The 26,232-nt window shown below is 40.9% G+C and overlaps 1 protein-coding gene across 9 annotated transcripts in view; it reads right to left on the minus strand.

The window, feature by feature from the left end:
• Window positions 1-26,232, minus strand: part of dachd (dachshund d) — a 593,865-nt gene that overhangs the window by 136,769 nt on the left and 430,864 nt on the right. For 7 of the 9 annotated variants that reach the window (XM_043691358.1, XM_043691357.1, XM_043691359.1 and 4 more), the window contains one exon: window positions 2,542-2,697. The exons of the other annotated variants lie outside the window; for them this stretch is intronic. In XM_043691358.1, coding sequence (XP_043547293.1) covers window positions 2,542-2,697 — 156 coding nt within the window. The remainder of the gene's footprint in view (window positions 1-2,541; window positions 2,698-26,232) is intronic. 9 annotated transcript variants of the gene reach the window in all.

Raw genomic sequence — 26,232 nt, forward strand, 5'->3', positions numbered from 1 at the left:
CACTACCCTTTGTTTCCTATCAGCCAATCAATTTTCAATCCAATCTAGTACTTTGCCACCAATACCATGCGCCCTAATTTTGCTCACTAATCTCCTATGTGGGACTTTATCAAAAGCTTTCTGAAAGTCCAGGTACACTACGTCTACTGGATCTCCCTCGTCCATCTTCAGAGTTATATACTCAAAAAATTCCAGAAGATTAGTCAAGCATGATTTCCCCTTCATAAATCCATGCTGACTCTGACCTATCCTATTACTACTATCCAGATGTGTCATAATTTCATCATTTATAATAGACTCCAGCAACTTTCCCATCACTGAGGTCAGACTAACTGGTTTATAATTTCCTGCTTTCTCTCTCCCACCTTTCTTAAAAAGTGGCACAACATTAGTCACCCTCCAATCTGCAGGAACTGATCCCAAATATTACTAAAAAAACTAGATTGGAGGAGATTATAAATTTATTCTACCGGCAGTAAGTAGATGCTAGGATCAGAATAAGAGAGAGTTTTCACAGCTCTGACTTTTATTTTTTTATTAGATTCCCCACATCGTGGAAACAGGGCCTTCGGCTCAACCAGTCCACACCGACCCTCCGAACAGTAACCCACCCAGACCCATTTCCCTCTGACTAACACACCTAACACTATGGGCAATTTAGTACAGCCAATTCACCTGACCTGCACATCTTTGGACTGTGGGAGGAAACTGCAGCACCCGGAGGAAACCCACGCAGACACAGGGAGAATGTGCAAACTCCTCACAGACAGTCACCCGAGGCTGGAATTGAACCTGGGACTTTGGTGCTATGAGGCAGCAGTGCTAACCACTGAGCCACCGTGCCGCCAAATTAAATATTCATTGCTTGCGCCACCGCATAGTTGCTGCAGTGTGTAGCATTTACAAGATGCACTGCAACTACTTGCCATGTCTCCTTCAACAGTACCTAATGAACCTATGACCTCTACCTAGAAGTACAAGGGCAGCAGTTGTGTAGGAACAGCACCACTTGTAATTTCTCCTCTAAGCCACACATTATCCTGACCAGTAAATATAGCATTGATATTTTGTTACTGTTGGATCATAATCATAGAAGATACCTCCCTAACAGCACATGCACGCATATGCAGGCAGACAGACACACACGCACAGAAACACACAGACACACACAGAAACACACACACACAGAAACACACACACAAAATCTCTGTCACATACGTGTGGATTTCCTTGTTCCCAGTTCAACTTCCACACAGTCTTCTCTTTAAAGTGTTTTAAAAGCAGTATGGAGATATAAAAATAATGATTATTGCTTGGGTTCAAGGAACTTTGTTTGATAATATTTAGTACAGGCTCCTGCATTATGAAAGTGTGCTACAAAAGGAGTGGATATCACATGCCCCTTTGGTAGGAAGGTATGTGAAATATCTCAGTTTTCCAACCTGTCACTTTCCCATTCACCCTGCACTTATCCTCATAATAGGGAGCATAGGTAGGTGCGGAAATTGGCAGTCTGTCTGACATATTTAAGTAAATCATTAAGGGTGATGTGCACTTGCTAAAAAAAGCTCGCAGGCCCCAAAAAATACTTCGCTCGCTCTGAAATACATCTGTTGCAGCTGGGATTGGGCAGCCTGTTTTTAAAGGCCAACATGCACAATACCAGAAGGATGGGGGTGGAAAGGAGATTACTTCATTAGCGGGTTGCCCTGTGTGCATGGAAGGGAGGAGATCATCTCCCAAACATGCCACTTCACTTTCCCTTTCACGTACCAAATAGAACCCAGCCTTGCACCAACACATGCCAAGTTCCAACATAAGCTCTAGAATCCCACCCGACCATAAGACTTCAGGACTCGCCTCTTGGTGAAGCCATGATCCAGGTTGGCCCTCGTTCCGTAGTCCTGTTAGTGCCCACTGCTGAAGTTTGGACTTACCAGGAGTGTTGATGCATGCCAGTCAATTAGAATGGCTGGCAGCTTCTAAATGCAGAACTCCTCTCAAATGAGAGGTAGAATTCCCACAATTAGGAAATATATATCCCACGCACCGTGCATTATAGCTGTGGGGGTGCCTTGCAAAAAGCAAGTCAATTTCTAGTGGACTTTGTTTCCTGAGGTTATGGGTGATGGGAGGAAGGGGGGGAATTGAGCAGCATCAGGCGTAGCGGGATGAATCATCTTCTACCCAAGGGTGCGTAGTGATGCTGAAAATAATTAATTAAAAGACAAAGAGTGTAAATTTGTTTTATGAAATTCATCTATCTATTCCATCTCTCTGGAGTTTGCTCTTTTAAAAGTAAATTTTAGGCTTGAACTTTGATTGCTATGAATATCACTGGGAAACAGTTGACAATAATCTCCATTATGTGTCCAAATAGCTGCTGACAGCATTTGACTGAGACATGATGTAATTGTGTCAACAACAAAGGACGAAATGAGCTGTTTGTTCCCTATTCTTATTCAACATGGGTTGCCTTATAAAAATAATTTAAAAATGGCATATACAAGGACATCTGATGACACAGAAAGTTGTCCTCACCATTGGGTAATAAGTGGTTCTGCTGCAGGGAGTTGAGGGAGTGGTTTACTGCGAGGTTGTGCTGGCTGGAGAGGGGAGGATGACTGGCAGAGCCCTGTGACGATGGGCCAGTGGGAGACTGCAGTTTATCTTTATCCCAGGAGCCATCGTTGCTACCTGCAGGATAGGAAAGAGAACACAATGTGAGTTCATCAGCATTCCTTCCTTATCCTCTGCCCAATTTCCTGCTTTAGCCAGAAGCGCAACACCTGCCGTCCATCAGGGTTGCACCTAGGGAACACCCAGTACTGTCCTTCTATGATCAGGCAGCAGATAGGTGACAGCTAAGCAGCAGTGAGAAAAGCCAAGTCTACTTTCCATCTGCCATTCCCCATCATATGCAACACCTCCTTTTTATGGCAGAATAATGGCTTCCATTGACAACTGCAGAGTAGTACAGGATGGCCAAATGTGCCTCAACAAACTCCAGGAAGTGATTTACAAAATCAAATGTTTCTACCAGCTCTGCCAACCTCGCATCACAAACCCTTTTCAAACTGTTTATTTGCTGACCAGCTCAAGATCAGTTGGATTTTGTTTTGAGTTTTTAACGTCACCATTTGATCAACACTGTCCATAAGCTCGGCAAGTTCCTGTTGACCGACCAGTCAAACAGCACAGATTGAGTCCTTAAGATTAACTGCTCCAATGAGCCAAATTGAAAAATTATGAGGGTACAGCTCTGAATCTGAATCGGAAAGAATTGGTTCTTGGAAGCTGGCTTTTATTTTGTGTGGGACGGTGTTGCAGTTGGAGCACAGTATGCAGCGTGGAGTTTGGAGACGTTAGTTAGGGAGAGATGAGATGGTTGTGAGTGTCTGGCGGGAGCGACTGGAAATCTCAGGGGTTGGTGATGGAAAGGGGAGAGGAAGGATGTAAAAGAGTCTCATCTTCTGGACCCAATGAAGTCTTAGCTGGATGTGGCTGCCAAATTTCCCAATATGTCAGGAATGCAGCCACCAGTAGATACATTGATTGATGATACAAAAACTTTCAGCGTTGGGAAAAGGAGTAATTTTGTTTTGAGCTCATCAGAAATAGGATACAAGAAACAGACTAGAAAATAATGGATACTATTTTATGCTGCATTAAAAGAGGGTGCTGATTGGTTGGGCCATAATTGACGTGGAGATTCATCAAGAACAATTAACTCTCAATCATAATTCTCAGGACCTGGCAGGTAGATTGGACAGGGCTTAATGCATACCCATAGAGTCATAGAGATGTACAGCATGGAAACACACCCTTCGGTCCAACCTGTCCATGCCGACCAGATATCCCAACCCAAACTGCCAGCACCTGGCCCATATCCCTCCAAACCCTTCCTATTCTTATACCCATCGAAATGCCTCTTAAATGTTGCAATTGTACCAGTCTCTACCACTTCCTCTGGCAGCTCATTCCATACACGTACCACCCTCTGTGTGAAACAGTTGTCCCTTAGGTCTCTTTTACATCTTTCCCCTCTCACCCTAAACCTATGCCCTCTAGTTGTGGACTCCCCAACCCCAGGGAAAAGACTTTGTCTATTTACCCTGTCCATGCCCCTCATAATTTTGTAAACCTCTAAAAGGTCACCCCTCAGCCTCTGACGCTCCAGGGAAAACAGCCCCAGCCTATTCAGCCTCTCCCTCTAGCTCAAATCCTCCAACCCTGGCAACATCCTTGTAAATCTTTTCTGAACCCTTTCAAGTTTCACAAGTTTGTTTGACTGCTTAAAAACAGGGTTAGGTGCTTGCATTTCTTTAACTTATAGCACAGACAAATGTATGAGACTGTGGTCCTGATACACAATCTTAAATTAATTTCCAGTGTCACTCTTAACATGGTCTGCATTATTTAATAAATGACTGGTTTAGCATGTTGCCCACTGTGAATCAATAGGATGTGCAGCTTGATATGGTCCACCAACCAATGGGACATATAGCCTACGTAACTGACATCACACCACAATAATGTTCAATATAGTTACATTCCAAAAGAACAATAATGAGAAGTGCACCTTATCATCATAAAGAATATAAAAAGTTCTAATCTGCCTTCTTGGAGAGGTTTGGTTCCTTCACCCACCTTCCTACCTCAATTATGGTTTTAACTGGTCAAGCTTGGACTGAGTTTGTGTTAGGAATCAGATAATTCAGACATTCACCTCCGGTTCAAAACCCATGCATTTTTCTTGGCCCACATAAGAAACACACACAAAAGGTAAATTTTCATATCCATTTCAAGTGTATTGAAAATAGAATCAACAAGTCCAAATATTTTCTGAATGACAAGAGCTACGCTACTTTGACGGACAAAGTCAGCTTTTGCTTCTGACACCTTGTGAGTAATGATGCAGAGATCAGATAATAGCCTTACTATAGAACCACAGAATCCTTAGAATGTGGAAACAGGCCCTTTGGCCCAACAAGTCCACACCAACCCGCTAAAGAGTAATGCACTCAAACCCATTCCCCTCAACTATTACTCAATATTTACCCCTGAACACTACAAACAATTTAGCATGGCCAATTCACCTAACCTGCACAACTTTGGATTGTGGGAGGAAACCAGAGCACCCAGAGGAAACCTGCACAGATAGTTGTCCAAGGTTGGAATCAACCCCAGGTCCTGGCGCTGTGAGGTAGCAGTGCTAACCACTGAGCCATCATGCTACTGGACACAATGGCCAAGAAATTGAAAGATACACAGAATAGGAAGGTATTTCTGGGCATATAAATGTGAAATATGATGGGCTGTGACAGGAAATTGGAAAACCATCTTCAGGTTACAAGGAGTTCAATACAGACACCTTAAAATATATTAGAGTAACTTTTCATTTTCCCTGCAAGTGGGTGGAGGGGACACTAATCTTGTGAGTTTAGAGTGCTTGACTTTCATCTCATTGATTTCACTTGGACAAAAGTTACATAGAAGTCCATAACATTTACAGCAAAATTAGGATATTTATCCCAACTGCCCCACTCTGGTGTATGCATTACACGTCAGCCTCCCTCTATGCCAATTCAGCTAACTCCTACTCAATTCTCTCTCATCCATATGTCTCTTCTCCTCAAATGCAGTTGAGTTATAACCCTCCACTACTCCTTGTGATAGTCAGTCCCACATTATAAACATTCTCTGGGCAAACAGTGCCATTTGATTGTATAACAGGTAGATGATCCACACTGCTAATTAAACTCCAAAACAAATATCTACCTTGTTGTCACTAAAAGGATCTACCAATGTCAAGCCATTTTCAGGAATTTCCATTTTACTGCTTTGTTTATTTCTGTCTTTCGATTGATTTTGGTGTTTGTTATTTTTCATGGATTGAACAAAGAATGATAATGACATCTTTGACTTGGACTATCAGATGAATTCTGTGAGGTACCTGTCTTAAGAATTATACCTACGCTTAATGAAGTGTGTGCACATACATAACAGAAAGACAAGGTTAATAATACCACTGTGAATGATGACAGTCCCATTGACTGCATGGGACTCAACCATCCCAGATAAAAGATCCTGGTAATATTACCAGGATTCATTGTTCAACCAAGAACTAACATAGCTAAAAAAAACAAAGAAAGTCTCCTAATGCCAGCATTTCATCCACTATTAGCCGCTTTACTCACCAAAACAACATTAAATGTTGCTTTAAAATAATCCACGAATATCCATTCTTTAACCAAAAACATGTGCCTTTTTTCTTTTGACTATTTGTCTAAGTGCACAGTTTGAATAATTGTTTTCATTTATCCACAACATTTACAGAACAATAAATTACTTGTAGTTTCCTAAAATAAAACACAATGATTTATTTTTCTTCTTTTGTAATTTTCCGTAAAGGCATTTCACCTTTCAAAATGAAGCTGAAGAACATGTGTCATACCACTTTCATGATTTCAGCTCCATACTGGGAGCAATTAACTCTAATAGGAAACTCCAGCAGAAAATGAGCCACTTTGATTTTCATCTTCCCTTTTCTGGACCAAATTGGACCTTTGGCTGCCTTAATATAGAATTAGGATGGCATTAATGTTGAAGGCTCCTGAAGTGCACAATAGGTGACAATCCCAAACTAAAAATGCTGAGTTGGTTAAGGCTGGCACTGGATTGAGTAATTTTCTTTTAAAAGCATTCCCAACAGGACTCACTTTGCTTCATGCTGCCCAATATTTGGAAGAGAGCTTTATTTGCATTTGGCAATTGGGCTTTAAGCTCCCTCATTAACATATATAAGAGACAAAAGGTTTAAATTAGTTGCCCAAATTTCATCCAAAGCTGAAAATGTGTTGCTGGAAAAGCGCAGCAGGTCAGGCAGCATCCAAGGAGCAGGAGAATCGACATTTCGGGCATGAGCCCTTCTTCAGGAATGAGGCACCACCTTCCTAACCTGCAATCTTCTTCCTGACCTCTCCGCCCCCACCCCCACTCCGGCCTATCACCCTCACCTTAACCTCCTTCCACCTATTGCATTTCCAACGCCCCTCCTCCAAGTCGCTCCTCCCTACCTTTTATCTTAGCCTGCTTGGCACACTCTCCTCATTCCTGAAGAAGGGCTCATGCCCGAAACGTCGATTCTCCTGCTCCTTGGATGCTGCCTGACCTGCTGCGCTTTTCCAGCAACACATTTTCAGCTCTGATCTCCAGCATCTGCAGTCCTCACTTTCTCCTACCAAATTTCATTCAAAGCCAATCTGGCACTGGGAGATATTTTAGACTTTCTTCGGGGAGGGAGTATTGCCCCTGCACAACTGGTCCTTTTCTGCCCCCTGCCCAGAAAAGGGACCTCATCCTTTGCTCAAATCTCCAAAGTTAACAGTTTGCCTTCGCTGAAGTATAAACTTGGCTCTGCCATTTATTAATCAGCATTAACATTCCAGTGAGGTAGACACTTCACACAAAACGATGTGTATTTATGTCTTGAGAATACTAAACGTGCTAATTTCCAGTTTTGTTCAAGTCTACTGCCTAAATTGCATCTGTATGGCAGATCGACTTAAATCCACATCAACAGTATATGTCTATTATACTGGCTTTTAATGAAACCAAATTGCCTACGAGTTCCAGCGACACAAAACCTATTAATTTAGATTTAATATGAATTAAGACTTAATACAGATAAAACCAGTCTGTATAAAGTATGTTGGGAGCCTTAATGAATATTAACTATGAACTGCTCTGTGATAACCTGCTTTAAAAATGAATAGGCTATAGATTAATTTAGAGTAGAGATTATGCTCATTATTATACAGCAAATCTAACATTCTGAGTTACAGGCAGAAACCAATAAATTAACAATGATAGGGCTGGAACAAGTTGTACGAAAACACAAATCTGTGCATGTACATAAAGCAGCAGCTCAAACCAGCTCAAGCTAGATTCTTGTTTTTGTGTTTTCAATTAGTCGGACATTTAAAGTGTAGGACCTTCCGAATTCAGCTGTTGGAAGTGAGTAAAAAATGAGGTGAAGTAAAACTTCTATGTGCCTGACTCCCACTAAATTAGGGGGTTGGGGTAGGTACATGCTGCCAGGTGGAAGCCTACACCACTTACAACAACATCCTGCACTCCTATCAAAGTTTCATGTCCTAAATGTCTCAAGGTGCATCACAAGAACGTTATCAGCCAAAATTTGGCACTGATCTGAAGAAGGAGTCATTCAGACATGTGAGTAAAAGCTCAGTCACACAAACTGGTTTCAACTAGGGTCTGAAAGAGGAGAGATGTGTCACAAGGTATTGAGGTTTAGAAGGTGATTCCAAAGGTTGGGGTGAGGCAGCTGAAAATGCAGTTTCAGGCATGGCTACTACTGATGGGATTTAAAAAAATACAAAGTGAACAATGGGCCAACCTTCACAACTCCCTTTCACTCCTATCCCCAGGTTGAATTCCTGAAAGATGAGTGAGTGGAAAGAATATGGCTGATGAGTTTCCATCCTAAAGTCTATCCGTGTTATGACAATTCTACACTATAACAGGCTGACATTTCTACTCTTACCTGTTCAATGCCAACATCATACAGCAGTTTTTTTTTTGCTGATGTTTAACTTCTACTCTGGTTGATATTAATAAATATGTTGATGTGACAGTGACAAATGTTGTTTTGCTGGGGTCTCTGAACTGCTGTTGAATTTATGATGTGTGCTAGATCAAGGCCAAGAATAAAAAGAAAGCACAGCAGCCTACAATTCGTTCCTGGGAGCTTTTCACTCTCAGAGTCCATTTGTACTCTTTTTAAAGCACTTGTTGATTTTTTTTAAGTCTTGATAACATAGTTGAATGGATCCATTCGAAACAAAGATAATGCAGTAAAACCACAAGGTTGAGTGGTTAGAAACTGCTTTCATTTTATTAAATGTTAAACCTAACTCCATCTCACCCACAAATGATTTTGCTTCAACTGACTCCCACCAGATATTCATTATCCATCATTCAGGCTAAAACGGCGACTTATCTGAATACACACTTGTTTGGTTTGGATTTAGTCCCTTGTTTCTTCTGGTCTCAAAACTCTCACATTTAAAAACAGAGAATTATAATATCTCTAGAAACAGGAAGTTACAAAGGGGACATCAGATGAGACACAACTGCATTTTTAAATTAAAATTTATCAGTCGATACACCAACACTTTACCTTTTAATTGGTATTAACACATCAACATTGTACGAAAAAAATACATTTTCTTTTGCCTGAATGAGAATTTCCTCAAGTCCTGAAGTTGTAATTATAAATCAAATGATAGTGAAGAATACCACTGTCAAAATGGAAATACTCCTTTCTATTAGAAAAAGGAATTACAGAATAATCTGAAATACAAATAAGCTCACACAGGCCATGTTTTCAATGTTACAATGAGCCTTGTGCATCACAAGGTTATACTGGGAAATCACACTTTAACAATGGTTTACATATCTTACCACAACTGAGGCTCCAATCTGGAGCACCATTTTTGAAAAAACAATGATATTTTACTGGTCTGAGATAAATGTCAACTTCAAAACTTCCACAATCCCATTTGATTGAATTCACAGACTGTTGTATTAAATTCATTTTACCCAAATGCTCTCAGCTTCTAATTTAAGACTCTGTCAGTAATCTTGCCGACTCTTCCTCATTCTTCCAATGGGGTTATATTGATACCATAGACATTAGACTTCTGAAGAAGCAGCATCTGGTTTGAATTGCCTAACTCTTGCTCAGGACTGATCACTGTACAAATATGTCCATTTGCTTGTGCAAACTACTGCTCCCAGTTGCTATTTTTTAAATGTTTCAGGGTGAGATAAGCACCAAATACACTCAGAGTTGAAAAGTGTGGTGCTGGAAGAGCACAGCAGGTCAGGCAGCATCTGAGGAGCAGGAGAATCGATGTCTCGGGCATAAGCCCTTCATCAGTCATTCCTGAAGAAGGGCTTATGTCCAAAACATCGACTGTCCTGCTTGTTGGATGCTTCCTGACCTGCTGTGCTTTTTCGGTGCCACACTTTTTGACTCTAATCTCCAGTATCTGCAGTCCTCACTTTCTCCAAACACACTCAATATAAGATCATCCATTTTTAAACAGCGTCCAGTGGAGATAGTTCTAATGCGTGAAAATCCAGGTAGTGCTCCAGGGGATCTCCAGTCACTTCACTCTGAGGTCAGGTTATGGCCCACCTAACCTCTAAAGTTTAATATAAACACAGCCTTATCAAATGTAACATCATTACAGCAAGAAAAGCATATCAGTGTGTTTTCTGGTCAGTCTCTAAAGAAGCCTTTGCTACTTGCACAAAACCATAAATGGAATTCTCAAGAATACCATTACTTCTGACAAACAGTTTTTCCCCAACCACCAGTAAGTAATAGCCACTGGTAAATAGTTTGGTCCTCAACACGTGATGCAGCAATGACCTTGGAAAAGGGATGATGCCCAAGAACGGTACAAGTAGCAAAAAGAGCACTTCATTTGTAGTTTTGTTCCTCATGAGAAGCTGATGAGATGCGTGCAACAAAGAACACTTGTGCAAAGACCAAGCATCTCACACAAAGTTTTCAAAACTGATGTTAAACCGAGACATTTAAATGTCCTATTTCTTGTTATAAAGTTGTCTCTTGAAGTTGCTATTCAATATCAAACTCAGGCTAAACCAAAATTGCCTCCAGCTAAATAATGGCAAAACTCTTGAGCCCACCCAAACACTTCTGCATCTCCATACAAGACTTTAGCAACTCTCATTTCAGGCTCATCCCAGAGGTAAGGAAATTGCACAACCTCTGGAGATCCCAAGCTCACTATCCTGCCCTGAGTCCAATCCATTACAAAGACAGTTTTCTTTTGGTTATGAATTCTTCCTCCATTACCTCTGTCCTTGAGGCACTGAAACCCAACCTCACATCTATAGCATCTCACGGTAAGATATTTCCAACATTCTCTTGAGCTGCCTCCCACCCTTCTTCCACAATTCAGCCAAAATATCACAAACTGCTATCATATCTATAATAAGGCACTTGTTCCATCATGCAGGACTCCCTCTTCAATTTCAGATCCTTCTCTGGCTACCACCATCCCTAACTCAGTCACTTCTACCATGTCTTTGCTAGCATTTTCAGATCCTTTAACACTCACTGACTTTGTTTTCCCCTGTTTACTGTACTCAACCATCTGGAGCTACTATTTTAGCCTTTACATCTTCACCTTTGTAACTTGCTCCTTTTATCTATTTCATCTCAAGATTTTCTTGATCTACTGAACAATCTTCTCTCCAACAATGCCTCCTTTCATCCCTCTTCTCTTCCATTCTACCCTCATTTTCAATTTCTACCTGATTAACATGTATGATAAGGAAAATAATAAAATTTTTAAAAACATTTAAAATAAGAAACCTTACTGTGAAGCTCATGCTGATTAACTGTTCAGTTTAACAGTGAAATGCAACCAACAAAGGAGCTGATGGAGGCACAGCGATTTGCTTCAGACTTGCTTATGCTATGTCTAGATTTTTACTCTAGTGGCATTGATGTCATCCAATCATGTATGAATGTTAAGTTCAGTGTCAATCTTCACATACATCAGATGAACATTCAACCTGTCTCTTGCAGGAAAGAGAAGCCAGCTGTATCCTAAGAAGCTCTATTTATGCTGAGTATTCATTGTTCAAAAGAAAAGCATGAATCCTATTTTTTTTCTGAATAAATAAATTAATTTGGCCTTTATGTGCAATGAATTATTGATACCCCTAGAGTATATGTATTTGAATAATATATAAAATGTAGCCCCCAAACTTATTCATTAGATTGTAATTAATGTAGAATTTATATAATTACAGTGCATCACATATTTTAATTGGTTTCTTAAATGCAGACCCCCTTCCTACACCCCCCAACACTGACAGATTATTTTGATCTAAGAGGAGCTTTAAATAACCTTGCCATTTTTACCTACTCACTGCCATTAAAATAGCTTATTAAAAAAATGTAGGAATTACATTTTCGTTTTTCTTGTCCTGTTCTGAATAAATTTTTGAACAGAGTGGAAAACTGTCCTAATGCATTTGAAACCTAAAGATCTGCCTTTCCCAATGGGTGTTTCTACCATCTGAACTGGGCATGTTGATGAACACTACTTTCAGTAAAGTGCAATACAAAGCAACACTTACAATTTAATGGGCTTGGGAAAGATGTGTGACTAATTTGGTGTGCCGTTAAAGCATGTTGCCAATGTTATGTAACTGGGGTGATAAATAAGATACGGTTTTAGTCTGACTAAACAGTTTGATATCCCTTTCAAAATGGAAAAAAAAATGGAAGTTTGGTACGTCACTTAGTCAATTTTCTGAGGAATTGGAATCTTTGTCCATTAGCAAACCATTGAGTCACATGATAGGCCTAATCTAGATTTCTGTCAAAAGATATTTTATCCTTTAAATTCTTCCTCTCCAATTTTCTCCTGAATTTGCAGACCCACCCAGTCACTTTTCTTGCATGAGGCTAAGTACACTTTGAAAAGCAATTCAACAACTTGGGTAATCGCTGTTATGCTTATGCATAGGAATACCTGATTTTACACCAGGTATTCCTATGCATAAGCCAGCGTGCTAGTGATCAGGAGCATTAATCTTGGCTGAAGTTTTTATTTCTAAATCAATGGACACCAACAAAAGTAGTGATGTGTCCTTCCTGTCAGATGTGGGACATCAGGGAGAATTTCTATGTTCTTAAAGATCGTGTCTGCACAAAGAACATTTGGTTGTGAATCCCATCAGTTTGCATGGATTGTTTGGAGCCGCAGTGAGAGACAATGAGGAATTTATCAAAAACAGGGGTCTGATGGATAGCAGTTTTGGGAAGTTAAATGGGTTACCACTAGGATAGGTAAGGGAGGTAGGCAGGTTGTGCAATAGTTTCCAGTGGCTATCCTCGTTTCAAACAAATACGCTGTTTTGGATAATATCGGAGGTGGTGGCGTCTCAGGGAAATATATCACCGACAGCCAGGTTTCTGGTACCGACACTGGCTTGACTGGATTTAGGTTTGCTCGCTGAGCAGGAAGGTTCATTTCCAGACGTTTCATCACCCTACTAGGTAATATCTTCAGTGGGCCTCTGGGCGAAGCACTGTTGATAATTCCTGCTTTCTATTTATATGTTTGAGTTTCTTTGGGTTGGTGACATCATTTCCTGTGGTGATGTCAGTTCTTGTTCTTTTTTCAGGGCTGGTAGATGGGGTCTAACTTGATGTGTTTGTTGATAGAGTTCCAGTTGGAATGCCATGCTTATAGGATTTCTCGTGCGTGTCTCTGTTTGGCTTGTCCTAGAATGGATGTGTTGTCCCAGTCAAAGTGGTGTCCTTCTTCATCTGTGTGTAAATATACTAATGAGAGTGGGTCATGTCATTCTGTGCTTAGTTGATGTTCGTGTATCCTGGTGCCTAGTTTTCTGCCTGTTTGTCCAATGTAGTGTTTGTTACAGTCCTTGCACGGTATTTTGTAAATAACATTAGTTTTGTTTGTCTGTATAGGGTCTTTCAAGTTCATTAGCTGCTGTTTTAGTGTGTTGGTGGATTTGTGTGCTACCATAATGCCAAGGGGTCTGAGTAGTCTGGCAGTCGTTCCTGAGATGTCTTTGATGTAGGGGAGAGTGGCTAGGGTTTCTGGATGTGTTTTGTCTGCTTGTTTGGGTTTGTTGCTGAAACAGCTGCAGACTGTGTTCATTGAGTTAGACAAACACATTGAGTTAGACCCCATTTACCATCCCTGAAAAAAAAACAGGAAATGACATCACCACAGGAAATGACACCACCACAGGAAATGACATCACTAACCATAGAAACCCAAACTTATAAATAGAAAGCAGGAATAATCAACAGTGCTTTGCCCAGAGGCCCACTGAAGATGTTACCTAGTTGGGTGACAAAACGTCTGCAAATGAATCTTCCAGCTCAGCGAGCAAACCTAAATCTAGAACCTCAACCTGCGCTACAAATCTTCTCAAAACTCGCGATTGGCTTGACTGGAATGAGGGGTACATCAGGTTTGAAGTGATCGATTGTGATAGGGGATTCCCTAGTCAGGGGATCAGGCAAACGTTTGTGAGGCTGACAGTGAGGCATCAGAATGGTGTGTCGCCTGCCTGGTGCCAGAGTTAAGAATGTTTCTAAGAGGATGCAGAATATACACAAAGGGCAGAAGGTCACTGTACACATTGGTACTAATGATATGGGAATCGAAAGGGACGAAGTTCTGCAGAGAGAATGTAGGTCCTCAAGGTTAGTACTATCTGGATTACTCCCAGTGACACTGTAGTGAGAGGAGGAATAGGAGGATAGAGCAGATGATTGCATGGTTGAGGAGCTGGTGGAGACGGCAGTGGGATTCACATTTTTGGACCATTGGGATCTCTTCACATGTAGGCGTGACCATCATAAGAAGTACAAGTTGCACCTGAATTGGAAGGAGACCAATATCCCAAAGGGGAGGCTTGCCAGTGCTACTGGAGGCTTTAAACTAGTAAGGGACAGAGGGCATCCCAAAGAGACAGTGAGAAAAGACTTTAATACCCAGGACCTAATCACATGTATCCCAGAACTTTGTGGGAGGCTAGGGAAGAGATTATTGGGCTTCTTGCTTGATACCTATATCATCGACAGCCAAAGGTGAGGTGCTGGAAAGCTGGTGGTTGGCTAACGTGGTGCCACTATTGAAGAAAAGTACTAAGGAAAAGCCAGAGAACTATTGACCGGTGAGCCTGACATTAATGGTGGGTAAAATGGTGGAGGGGATTCTAAATGACAGGACTTATATGCATTTGGAAAGGCAAGGACTGATTAAGGATAGTCAATATGGCTTTTTGCATGGGAAATTGTGTCTCACTAATTTGATTGAGTTTTTGAAGAATGACAATGACGATTGATTAAGGAAGAATGCTAGACATTGTCTGTATGGACGTCAGCAAGGTTCCACAAAGTAGATTGGTTAGCAAGGTCCGATCACATGGAATCCATGAAACGGTGGCCAATTGAATACAAAATTGGCTTGAAGATAAGAGACAGAGGGTGGTGGTGGAGAGTTGTTTTTTGGACTGGAGGCCCATGACCATTGGTGTGCCACAAGGATCACTGCTGGAACCACTGCTTTTTGTCATTCATATAAATGTTTTGGATGTAAATATAGGAGATATGGTTAGTTAGTTTGCAGATGACACCAAAATTAGTGGTCTGATAGACAGTGAAAAAGGCTATCTCAGAGTACAAAAGGATCTTGGTAAGATGGACGGGCCGAGGAGTGATAGATGGAAATTAATTTAAATGTGAGGTGTTGCATTTTGGAAAGGCAAATATGGGTAGGACTTACACAGTTGGGAGTGTTGGCAAACAAAGGGACCGAGGAGTGAAGATGCACAGTTCCTCGAAAGTGGAGTGATAGATAGACAGGGTGATGAAGAAGGTATTTGGTATGCTTACCTTAGTTGATCCATGCACTGAATATATGAAATGTCATGTTATTGCTAAACAAAACATTGGTTGGGCCACTTTTAAAATACTGCATTTAATCCTGGTCTCCCAGCTATAGGAAGGATGTAGTTAAATTTGAAAGGGTTCAGAAAGATTTACAAGGATGTTGCTAGGATTGGAAGGTTTGAACTAACGCGAGAAACTGAACAGGGTTTTTTTTTCCTGAGATATTGGAGGCTGAGGCGTGGCCTTACAGAGGTTTATGGTTAGGGTTAATAGCCAAGGTCTTTTTCCCAGAGTGCGGAGGTCCAAAACTAGAGCGCAAAGGTTTAAGGTGAGCAGGGGAAGATTTAAAAGGGAACTGAGGGGCAACTTTCTCATGCAGTTGGTGGTGCATGTTTGGAATGGGCTGCCATAGGTAGAGGTGTAAGCTGATACAATTACAACATTTAAAATGAATCTTTATGGATACATACATAGGAAGTGTTTAGAGGGATATGTGACAACTGATTAGGACATCTGGTTGGCATGAATGCCTTGGACCGAAGAGTTTGTTTGTGTGCTGTACAACTCTATGACTGGATGACTCTAATATCCTTGGTCAAAGCAATTGTTCAGCCTACAAAACACTGACACTGAAACCTTTCTGATGTTGCGTTTAATAAATTAAAATCAACAGAAGATCTGAGAATCTTGTATTCTTTTATCTCTGGCCTTTTACACATATCTAACTTTCCTCATTCCATCATTAGTGTTCATGGCTTCAGCTTTTCAAAAATTTCATCTGTGGGATGCGAGCATCATTGAAAAGACCAAAATTGATCTTGCCTCGAATTATCCTTTGAGAAGAGTTAAGAGTCAACTACTTGCCATCGGTGTAAATTGTTAGACAGACCAGGTAAAGCCTGGAGGTTTATTTCCCTAAAGGACTCGGGTGAACCAGATGAGCTTTTAATGACAATTGAAGACAGTTTTGTGCTTGCCATTACTAGAAACTAATTCTGAAATTCCCTTTCCAAATCTCTGTGTCTCACTACTTCCCTCTTCTCCTTTATTAATTAAAACCAATCTTTTTTCACGAAACATTGTGGTCCCCTTTGTGAATATCACCCAATATAGCTGATATCATATGTTATTTGATTGGGTAGCTATGAAATCAATTTGGGACATTTTACTGCATTAAAAATGCTTCATTCATATAAAATGTTATTTTTGTCGTGGTAAAATTCTCCTCCTCAGTCAAACTAGCCTTTGAAATATTTTGTGTATCAGGTTACACATGAAGAATATCAGAGGGAAACCAATGCAGATAAACCAAATAGATTTTGATATTTTATCTGTCCTAAATGTCCTGTTTCTGAGCTGAGGTTGTGTTGAAAGTGTTTTCATGGTTTGGGAATGATTTCACTGTTCCTGTTCCTTATCACTATCCTGCAGAGTCTGCTGGGGTACGTGAGAAGGTGTAGACGTTTGGTGTTGATTTTAAATTCCACCCCCTACATACACATTAAAGATATGGATTGCTTGGACCAGATACCAGAGGACAACTGCTGTCAATCCAATTCTATCCCAACAGGATCTGTTTGACGGAGAAATTGGTAACTATATAGTGATGGACATGAAACTGCTTGACTGGGTGAGCCTGGAAATCACCCAAATATTGTTCTTCAGGCAGCATTTCAGTTTTACTGCTAGTGCTTGCTGTGCTTCCAGTGGTTTAAAAATCTGCAAATTGGCCTGGCTGTCTTACCGGATGGCATAAGATAAATTATCTCAGATTGAGAGTGGCGTTCCAGCGGTTTGTGGAAACATAACAAGCATACCTGATCCTTCTTGATTTGATTTATTATTGGTGGGGCCACTTTTGGAACACTGTGTTCAATTCTGGTCTCCCTGCTATTGGAAAGATGTTGTTAAACTTGAAAGGGTGCAGAAAAGATTTACAAGGATGTTCAGCTATAGGCAGAAGCTGAATAGGCAGGGGTGATTTTCCCTGGAGTATCAGAGGCTGTGAGGTGACCTTACAGAGGTTTATAAAGTCATGAAGCGCATGGATAGGGCGAATAGCCAAAGGGTAGGGGAGTCCAAAACTAGAGGGCATAGGTTTAAGTTGAGAGGGGAAAGATTCAAAAGGGACCTAAGGGGAACTTTTTCACACAGAGTGTAGTGCATATATGGAACAAGGTGCCAGAGGAAGTCCTGGATGTTGGTACAATTACAACATTTAAAAGTCATCTGGCTGGGTATATGAATATGGGTCAAATGCTGACAAATGGGACTACACTAATTTAGGATATCTGGGCAGTATGGATGAGTTAGACCAAAGGGTCTGTTTCTGTGTTGTATAACTCTATGAATCTATGTACCAAGATACAGTGAAAACTATTGTTTTGCATGCTAGCCAAACAAATTGTATTTTACTTGGGTGCATGTCAATTTACAGTGCAGTAGGAAGTCTTTTGGTCCAGTGCAGCAGTACACATGAGAATAAGGTGTCCTTAAACATGCATTAGAACCTTAATTAACATGTGCAAGCAATCCAATGCCTGCTTAAGTTGGAAGCTCTTCTATACTGGAAAATCATCAATGGCTATTGTGACATCAGGCATATTTCAAGCATCCTTTGAGGTGTGGGTATAGTTCTGTGAAATTTGAATTTCCTGCTATGAACTTTCTGCCCAGAAAATGGACACAGCAGAGATCAGTTTCTTGCCCAATGATTTTTAGAATAAGAGACAACAATTGAAAGTAGCAAAAGAAACAATATACACAGTTGGCAAGGACCAAGGATGCTGATGGAGCAAAGAAAGTGGGTGAAACCTAATAAATAGAGAAATATAAAGATTATTGAATAAAAGCAAAATCTTGCAACACAACAGGAGGCCCGTCAACCAATCATGCATGCGCCAGTTCTTCAAAAGAGCTATCCGGTAATTTCCATGCCTGGCATTTTGCCCCTGAAAATTTGTCCTCTTCCAGCTCAAGTTTAATTGCCTTTTGAAAATTCCTGTGAAACCTGATTCCACTTCCATCACAAGTACCCCTCCTGACAAGATCCTTCGCTTCTTTATGAGACGATCACCAGTGCAGCATTACTGTCAGCCTTTCATAGAGCGCATCGTCACCTTTCAATGTAATTTACACATTGTTTGATTTGTACAAATTGACCCACAAAGTGGAACAGAAATGGAATAATAAAGGGACAAGTATACTTAACAGGAAAATAAAATTGCTCACTATTTGCCCAACACATCTAAACAATCTCAATATATGTTACATTTATGACGCACGTTGCCTATGGTTTAATTATTCATTACTCTTTGACTCATTATAAATCAAGGATTAAATTATCTTTTTCAAAGTTAATACTTCAGCTATAAATCATTTGAGTTCAAACAGTTCACCTTTTTGTATTTCTAGCTTTATTCTAATTATGACTTCATTAGAGTTAAAGCTGGTAAAATTTGAACTGAGCACTTTTGGGGACCTAAGTATATATAAAACACAATAAATTAGGGAAAGTAGAAATAAGATTATGATTTATTTTATCTTTAGCCACTCACGGCGTATAATTGTTTTTTAAATCCACAGCCTGCATGTCATCAATAACCTGCTAATGCTCTACCTCTTTATAACGTTAGCAAATTCTGAGGATTTGAGAGGCTTCTTTGCAGGTCTATGAGAAAAAAAAGTGGTCACCAAGACTAGCTGAGTTGCTCTTGGGAGCCATCAAGGGCATGATAGGCCAAATGGACTCACTTTGTGCTGCAAATCCATTCTATTTTTTAACTCAAGTTATTTTATTACTCTTTTAAATCTGAAACAGTAAACACAATTGGCTGGTTTCAACCATTGTCTGTTAAATTGGTGTCAGACAAAACTTTGGTTGTCCGTGTCGCCATGAGAAAAGACTAAATGGATTTGCCAACCATTGATATTACTATAAGGTCGGTCACCTACAGGTACCGAGCATGTAGCGTGAAAGTACAACCCAATAAATATATATTATGTAAATGCACAGTGGCTCAGTGGTTAGCCCTGCTGGCTCATGGCACCAGGAACCCGGGTTCGATTCCAGCCTTGGGCGGCTGTCTGCGTGGACTTTGCACATTCTCCCAATGTCTGCATGTGTTTCCTCCCGGTGCTCCAGTTTCTTCCCACATTACAAAGCTGTGCAGGTTAGGTGGATTGGCCATGCTAAATTGCCAGTAGTGTTCAGGGATGTGTAGGTTAGGTGCATTAGTCAGGGATAAATGTAGAGTAATAGGGAGGGGTAATGGGTCTGGGTGAGTTACTCTTCGGATGGTGGTTATGGACTTGTTGGGCCAAATGGCCTGTTTCCACACTATAGGGATTCTAAAACTGAATGGTGACCAAATCTCTATAACAGGGAGAAAGTGAGGACTGCAGATATTGGAGGTCAGAGTCGAGAGTGTGTTGCTGGAAAAGCACAGCCGGTCAGGCAGCATCCGAGAAGCAGGAGAATCGATGTTTCAGGCATAAGCTCTTCATTAGGAATCAGGAAAGTCTAAATTACAGTTGGGCTATTAACCTACATAGAAACTATTTCCTTCAACTGAGAATGCAGAACAAGGAGGAATAACTTCCAAAATTAGGGCTAGGATGTTCAAAGTTGATGTCAATGAGCATTTCATCAGACTCTGGGTAATTGGGTTATCTAGAAATGTCTTACCCCAAAAAGCACTTTGGACTTGGGGTTTTTGTGACAAAACAGGGTAAGCTTTGATCTATATCAATGGCAGAATGGGGTTGACCATAAGACCATAAGACATAAGAGTGGAAGTAAGGCCATTCCACCCATCGAGTCCACTCCGCCATTTAATCATGGCTGATGGGCATTTCAACTCCACTTACATGCATTCTCCCCGTAGCTCTTAATTCTTTGTGACATCAAGAATTTATCAATCTCGGCCTTGAAGCCATTTAGCGTCCCGGCCTCCACTGTACTCCACGGCAATGAATTCCACAGGCCCACCACTCTCTGGCTGAAGAAATTGTGAGGGGTAGATCTTGCCTACACAAATTGTTGTATTTGTGAGGGGTAGGTCTTGCCTTACAAGTCTTATTGAATTCTTTGAGGAGGTGACCAAGCATGTGGATGAGGGTAGAGCAGTGGATGTAGTGTACATGGATTTTAGTAAGGCATTTGATAAGGTTCCCCATGGTAGGCTTATGCAGAACGTCAAGAGGCATTTGATAGTGGGAAGTTTGGCCAGTTGGATAGAGAACTGGCTAACCAGTCGAAGTCAGAGAGTAGTGGTAAATGGTAAATATTCGGCCTGGAGCCCAGTAACAAGTGGAGTTCCGCAGGGATCAGTTCTGGGTCCTCTGCTGTTTGTAATTTTTATTAATGACTTGGAAGAAGGAGTCGAAGGGTGGGAGAGTAAATTTGCAGATGATACGAAGATTGGTGGAGTTGTGGATAGTGAGGAGGGCTGTTGTCGGCTGCAAAGGGACTTAGATATGATGCACAGCTGGGCTGAGAAGTGGCAGATGGAGTTCAACCCTGTCATGTGTGAGGTTGTCCGTTTTGGAAGGACAAAGAAGAATGCGGAATACAGGGTTAATGGTAGGGTTCTTAGTAAGGTGGAGGAGCAGAGGTATCTTGGGATCTATGTTCATAGATCTTTGAAAGTTGCCACTCAGGTGGATAGAGCTTGTAAGAAGGCCTATGGTGTATTAGCGTTCATTAGCAGAGGGATTGAATTCAAGAGTCGTGACGTGAAGTTGCAGCTGTATAGGACCTTGGTAAGGCCACGTTTGGAGTACTGTGTGCAGTTCTGGTCGCCTCATTTTAGGAAAAATATGGTGCGGGCATGGAATGCACTGCCTGTGGGAGTGGCAGAGTCAGAATCATTGGTGACCTTTAAGCGGCAATTGGATAGATACAGGGATAGGTGCTTAAGCTAGGATAAATGTTCAGCACAACATCGTGGGCCGAAGGGCCTGTTCTGTGCTGTATTGTTCTATGTTCTATGTTCTAGATGTCTCTGCATTTCTGTTCTGAATTTACCCCCTCTAATTCTAGGGCTGTGTCCACAGGTCCTAGTCTCTTCGCCTAACAGAAACAATTTCTTAGCGCCCACCCTTTCCAGGCCATGCATTATCTTGTAAGTTTCTATTAGATCTCCCCTTAACCTTCTATATTCCAATGAATACAATCCCAGGATCCTCAGCCATTCCTCGTGTGTTAGACCTGCCATTCCAGGGATTATCCGTGTGAATCTCCGCTGGACACGCTCCAGTGCCAGTATGTCCCTCCTGAGGTGTGGGGCCCAAAACTGGACATAGTACTCCAAATGGGGCCTAACCAGAGCTTTATAAAGGCTCAGTAGCACATCACTGCTTTTATATTCCAACCCTCTTGAGGTTGAGAGCCTCAATGAATTCAGGTTCTAATTAGGCAAGCTGGGGGCCCTTGTATAAATGGCACAGTGTAATAGGCTTTAATGTAATACTTGCATATACTTGTACATATTCACCTCCACTGAAATACAAATAGCTACAGAGGTTTTTAGTTACAATTCAATTTTGCTCCCCCAGCAGAGGTTAACCCAGCCACAGGGACACATTAAAAACAAATCCAGACACACACACTGAATCAACTTCAGCTATTGAAAACATTGTCAACCTGAAGGGAAACTATAACTTTAAAAAATATTCTCTTGCATTTCTTGATGTTTGGTATTGCTTTCTGTGCAGTTAGAGTATCTCTTTGGGGATCTTTTGAGTTTTCTTTGGAAAAATCTTGAATGCAAAAATGAAAAGCCTTCTATTATATGCCATTGATTTATACGCTTGAAAGTAAAAGCCTGAAAAATGATTCATTTCCATAAGAAAGCTACCTTACCAAGCTACAACTGAATTAATTTTGATGAGAAAACATCTAAGGAGTGAGTGCAAGGAGCTTTAAAAGAAACAGCATTACCTTGTTATTACAGCTCTTGTTGAATCATGATTTTGTATCAATCACAGCTCACTCTGTTGGACACAATTAAAAACTCACATGAAATTTGTGATGTGCAAGAACAAGCAAATTGTGTCATTCATTCTTACACAATGTTAACTTACAAAATCCTAGAAAATGTGTCAAAAACTGCATATGATCCTCCCTCTGAGAAAAACATAAAATCGTCTAATTTCAACAAGAAATAAACTAAAACAAATTCATCAGATTCCAATCTGATATCTCTTGGAAATCAATTGTTAGCTGAGGAGAGGGGCAGCAACTGAAATCAGCATTGCTGTGTTAGGAAGGGCATGAGGGGGTTTCTGACCAATAACCAACTCTTAATCCTATGAATGACTCTAGAGCTATAATAAAAGGGTGCAGATTTGGGATATTTCCCTGCTCTACCCCATAAAATATGGCCCAGAATTTGAGGAATTTCCTTCTGGGGAACAATGTTTTCTGGGAACTTGACCAGGCAAACACAGAGAAGAATGGGCCAAACGCTGGCCTCTGTGCACCAGCACTGAATTGAAGTTTCAAGCAAACAAATAAAAACATACAACAGCTTTTCAGCCTTCATTGCTTACAATGCACAGCCCTACACATTCACCATGTCAACCAACGGCACAACATAGCACCATCCAATCGCACATAACATCAGGTAGTCACAATGCCAACCTGTTCCCCTGCACCCACTGGCCTTCCATAGTACCGATGTCAACTTATGCATTTCTTATGCAAACTCATGCTCACCTCATATCCCATTGTCCTTTACACTTACCATGCCAATTCATCCATTCTGCATCAACAGAACAGCTCAGCTCATGCAGAGATGAAATAAAATAAAGTCCCAGCCATCTTTTACAGACCTAATAATATCAAAAGAAAATCTCATTCAAAGTAAACCATTTATCTTTTTTTAAAATTCATTGCGCTGGATAAGGCTGAAGATAACAGGAACTGATTTACATTGGGCTGTTACACGAGTGGAATAATGCTGAGTCATTCAGGTCTGCTGAGAGCCTAGATTGCAGGAAATCAATAACTGCTGTCTCTACCAAGTAAGGATAAAACATTTGGGATCGGTCACGTGCACAGATAGATAATTCCAAATAAGGCGTACACTTGGCATAGTGATGTGTGTGTACAGCAACCCAAGAAAATCCTTGATTTTCAGCAGAACTTTGAAGAATAACTCTGCAGTAGGTATTCTACATCAGGAGACATGGTGAAAACATCAAGACGAGTTCCAGCTTGGCCAGCTGCCAATTCTCCCAGTAATAATGTTTGGGGTTACTGACAGAACCCAGGGTAGTAAAAGATAATGATTGAGGTAGCTCTAGTAGTTAAGAGTGTGTGTTATTTATTTAAATATTTGTATCATCGATAGTCACAGATGAGGTGCTGGAAGATTGGAGGTTGGCTGATGTGGTGTCACTAAGAAAGGTGGTAAGAAAAAGCCAGTGAGCCTGACATCGGAGGTGGGCCAGTTGTTGGAGGGAATCCTGAGGGTCAGGATTTACATGCATTTGGAAAGGCAAGGAGTGATTAGGGATAGTCAACATGGGTTTGTGCGTGGGAAGTCATGTCTCTCGAACGTAATTGAATTTTTTTAAGAAATAACAAAGAGGATTGATGAGAGCAGAGCAGTGGACATGATCTATATGAACTTCAGCAAGGTGTTTGACAGGGTTCTCATAGACTGGTTAGCAAGGTTAGATCTCCTGGAATACAGGGGGAACTAGCCATTTGGTTACAGAACTGGCTCAAAGGTAGAAGACAGATGGTGGTGGTGGAAGGTTGCTTTTCAGACTGAGGTCTGTGACCAGTGGTGTGCCACAAGGGTCAGTGGTGGGTCTACTGCTTTTCATTATTTATATAAAGGATTTGGATGTGAACATAGGAGGCATAGTTAGTAAGTTTGCAGATGATACCAAAATTGGAGGTGTAGTGGACAGCAAAGAAGGTTACCTCATAGTACAACAGGATCTTGATCAGATGGGCCAAAGAGCCGAGGAGTGGCAGATGGAGTTTAATTTAGATAAATGCGAGGTGCTGCATTTTGGAACAGCAAATCAGAGTAATACTTATACACTTAATGGGAAGGTCCTGGGGAGTATTGCTGAACAAAGAGACCTTGGAGTGCAGGTTCATAGTTCCTTAAAAGTGGAGTCGCAGGTAGATAGGATAGTGAAGAAGGCATTTGGTATACTTTCTTTTATTGGACAGGGTATTGAGTATAGGAATTGGGAGGTCATATTGTGGCTGTACAGGATATTGGTTAGGCTACTTTTGGAATACTTTGTGCAATTCTGGTGTCCCTCCTATTGGAAGGAAGTTGTGAAACTTGAAAGGGTTCAGAAAAAATTTACAATGATGATGCCAGCATTGGAGGATTTGAGCTACAGGGAGAGGCTGAATAGGTTGGGGCTGTATTTCCTGGAGCATGGGAGGCTGAGGGGTGACCTTATAGAAGTATTTAAAATCATGAAGGGCATGGAGAGGGTAAATAGATAAGGTCTTTTTCCTGGGGTGGGGGAGTCCAGAACTAGAAAGCATACTTTTAGGGTGAGAAGGAAAAATTTAAAAGAAAACTAAGGGGCATCTTTTTCACACAGAAGGTGGTGCATGTCTGTAATGAGCTGCCAAAGGAAGTGGTGGAGGCTTGTACAATTATAATATTTAAAAGGCATGGGTATATGAAAAGGAAGGGTTTAGAAGGATATGGGCCAAGTGCTAGCAAATGGGACTAGATTAGGTTAGGATATCTGGTCGGCATGGACGGGTTGGACTGAAGGGTCTGTTTCTATGCTGTACATCTATCACTCTACGACTCTAAGTACTTAATAAATTAATTGAGTTTTCTAGCGGTCTAAGTGTCTGCACATATCTTTGTCTATGTATATACTATTGTCTCTCAGTGATAGGGAACAATGGGATATGGACATCACTGGCTCAGCATTTAATGCACATCCCTAACTGACTCATCAAATTGGCTTCAAAGGGCTTGGTAAGAGTTAACCCCAATGCTCTGGATCTAAAGTGACATGTAGGCCAGACCAGACAAGGTTATGTTCCCTCAATGGCATCAGTGACCAAAGTGGATTTGGAATAGGCTGACGTTTCTCCTCCCATATTCTTATTGAATTCAAATTTCACCATCAGCCATATCCCGATAAGTCTGGCGTTCTGGATGACTAGCCCAGTGACATTCTCACAATGACACTGCCTCCCTTAAACTTCTTTCAATTACATAATGCCTTATGACAACAAACGTTGAATTCAAGTGTGCAATCCTTTACAGCAATAACTATTGGATTTCATAATTCCACATGAAAGCATGTATAACCACTTGTAGCTGTCGATCAAACTGTGAAATAGCAGACACCCAACTGGAAACTTCAACTGTGTGTGGTTTTTAGTATGCTTTATCTGATTTTTCTCATGTAAAGCATGTATATTAACTAATGTGCTTGTCAGCAAAGTATGGTCATGAAGGTGGAAATCTTGAACTCTCATGCCCGTAAATCACCTTGTAGCTTGAGGATTTATTGAAAATTTGAAAATGCAGTTTGATAGATTGGTGTTAGGCAAGGACAGTAATAGTCATTGGGCTGATGGTTAATAATAGATGTAAGATATAGATTGGCTTTGATCGAAGTGAATTTCCGAACAGGCTTTAACCCTTGAATGGCCTGTACTGTAACTAGCTTCCTATGTAATTATTCTGCCACTTACTTCAAAGCTCAAATCTTAC

Source organism: Chiloscyllium plagiosum, chromosome 6 (assembly GCF_004010195.1).
Source record: "Chiloscyllium plagiosum isolate BGI_BamShark_2017 chromosome 6, ASM401019v2, whole genome shotgun sequence".
NCBI classification, from domain to species: Eukaryota; Metazoa; Chordata; class Chondrichthyes; order Orectolobiformes; family Hemiscylliidae; genus Chiloscyllium; species Chiloscyllium plagiosum.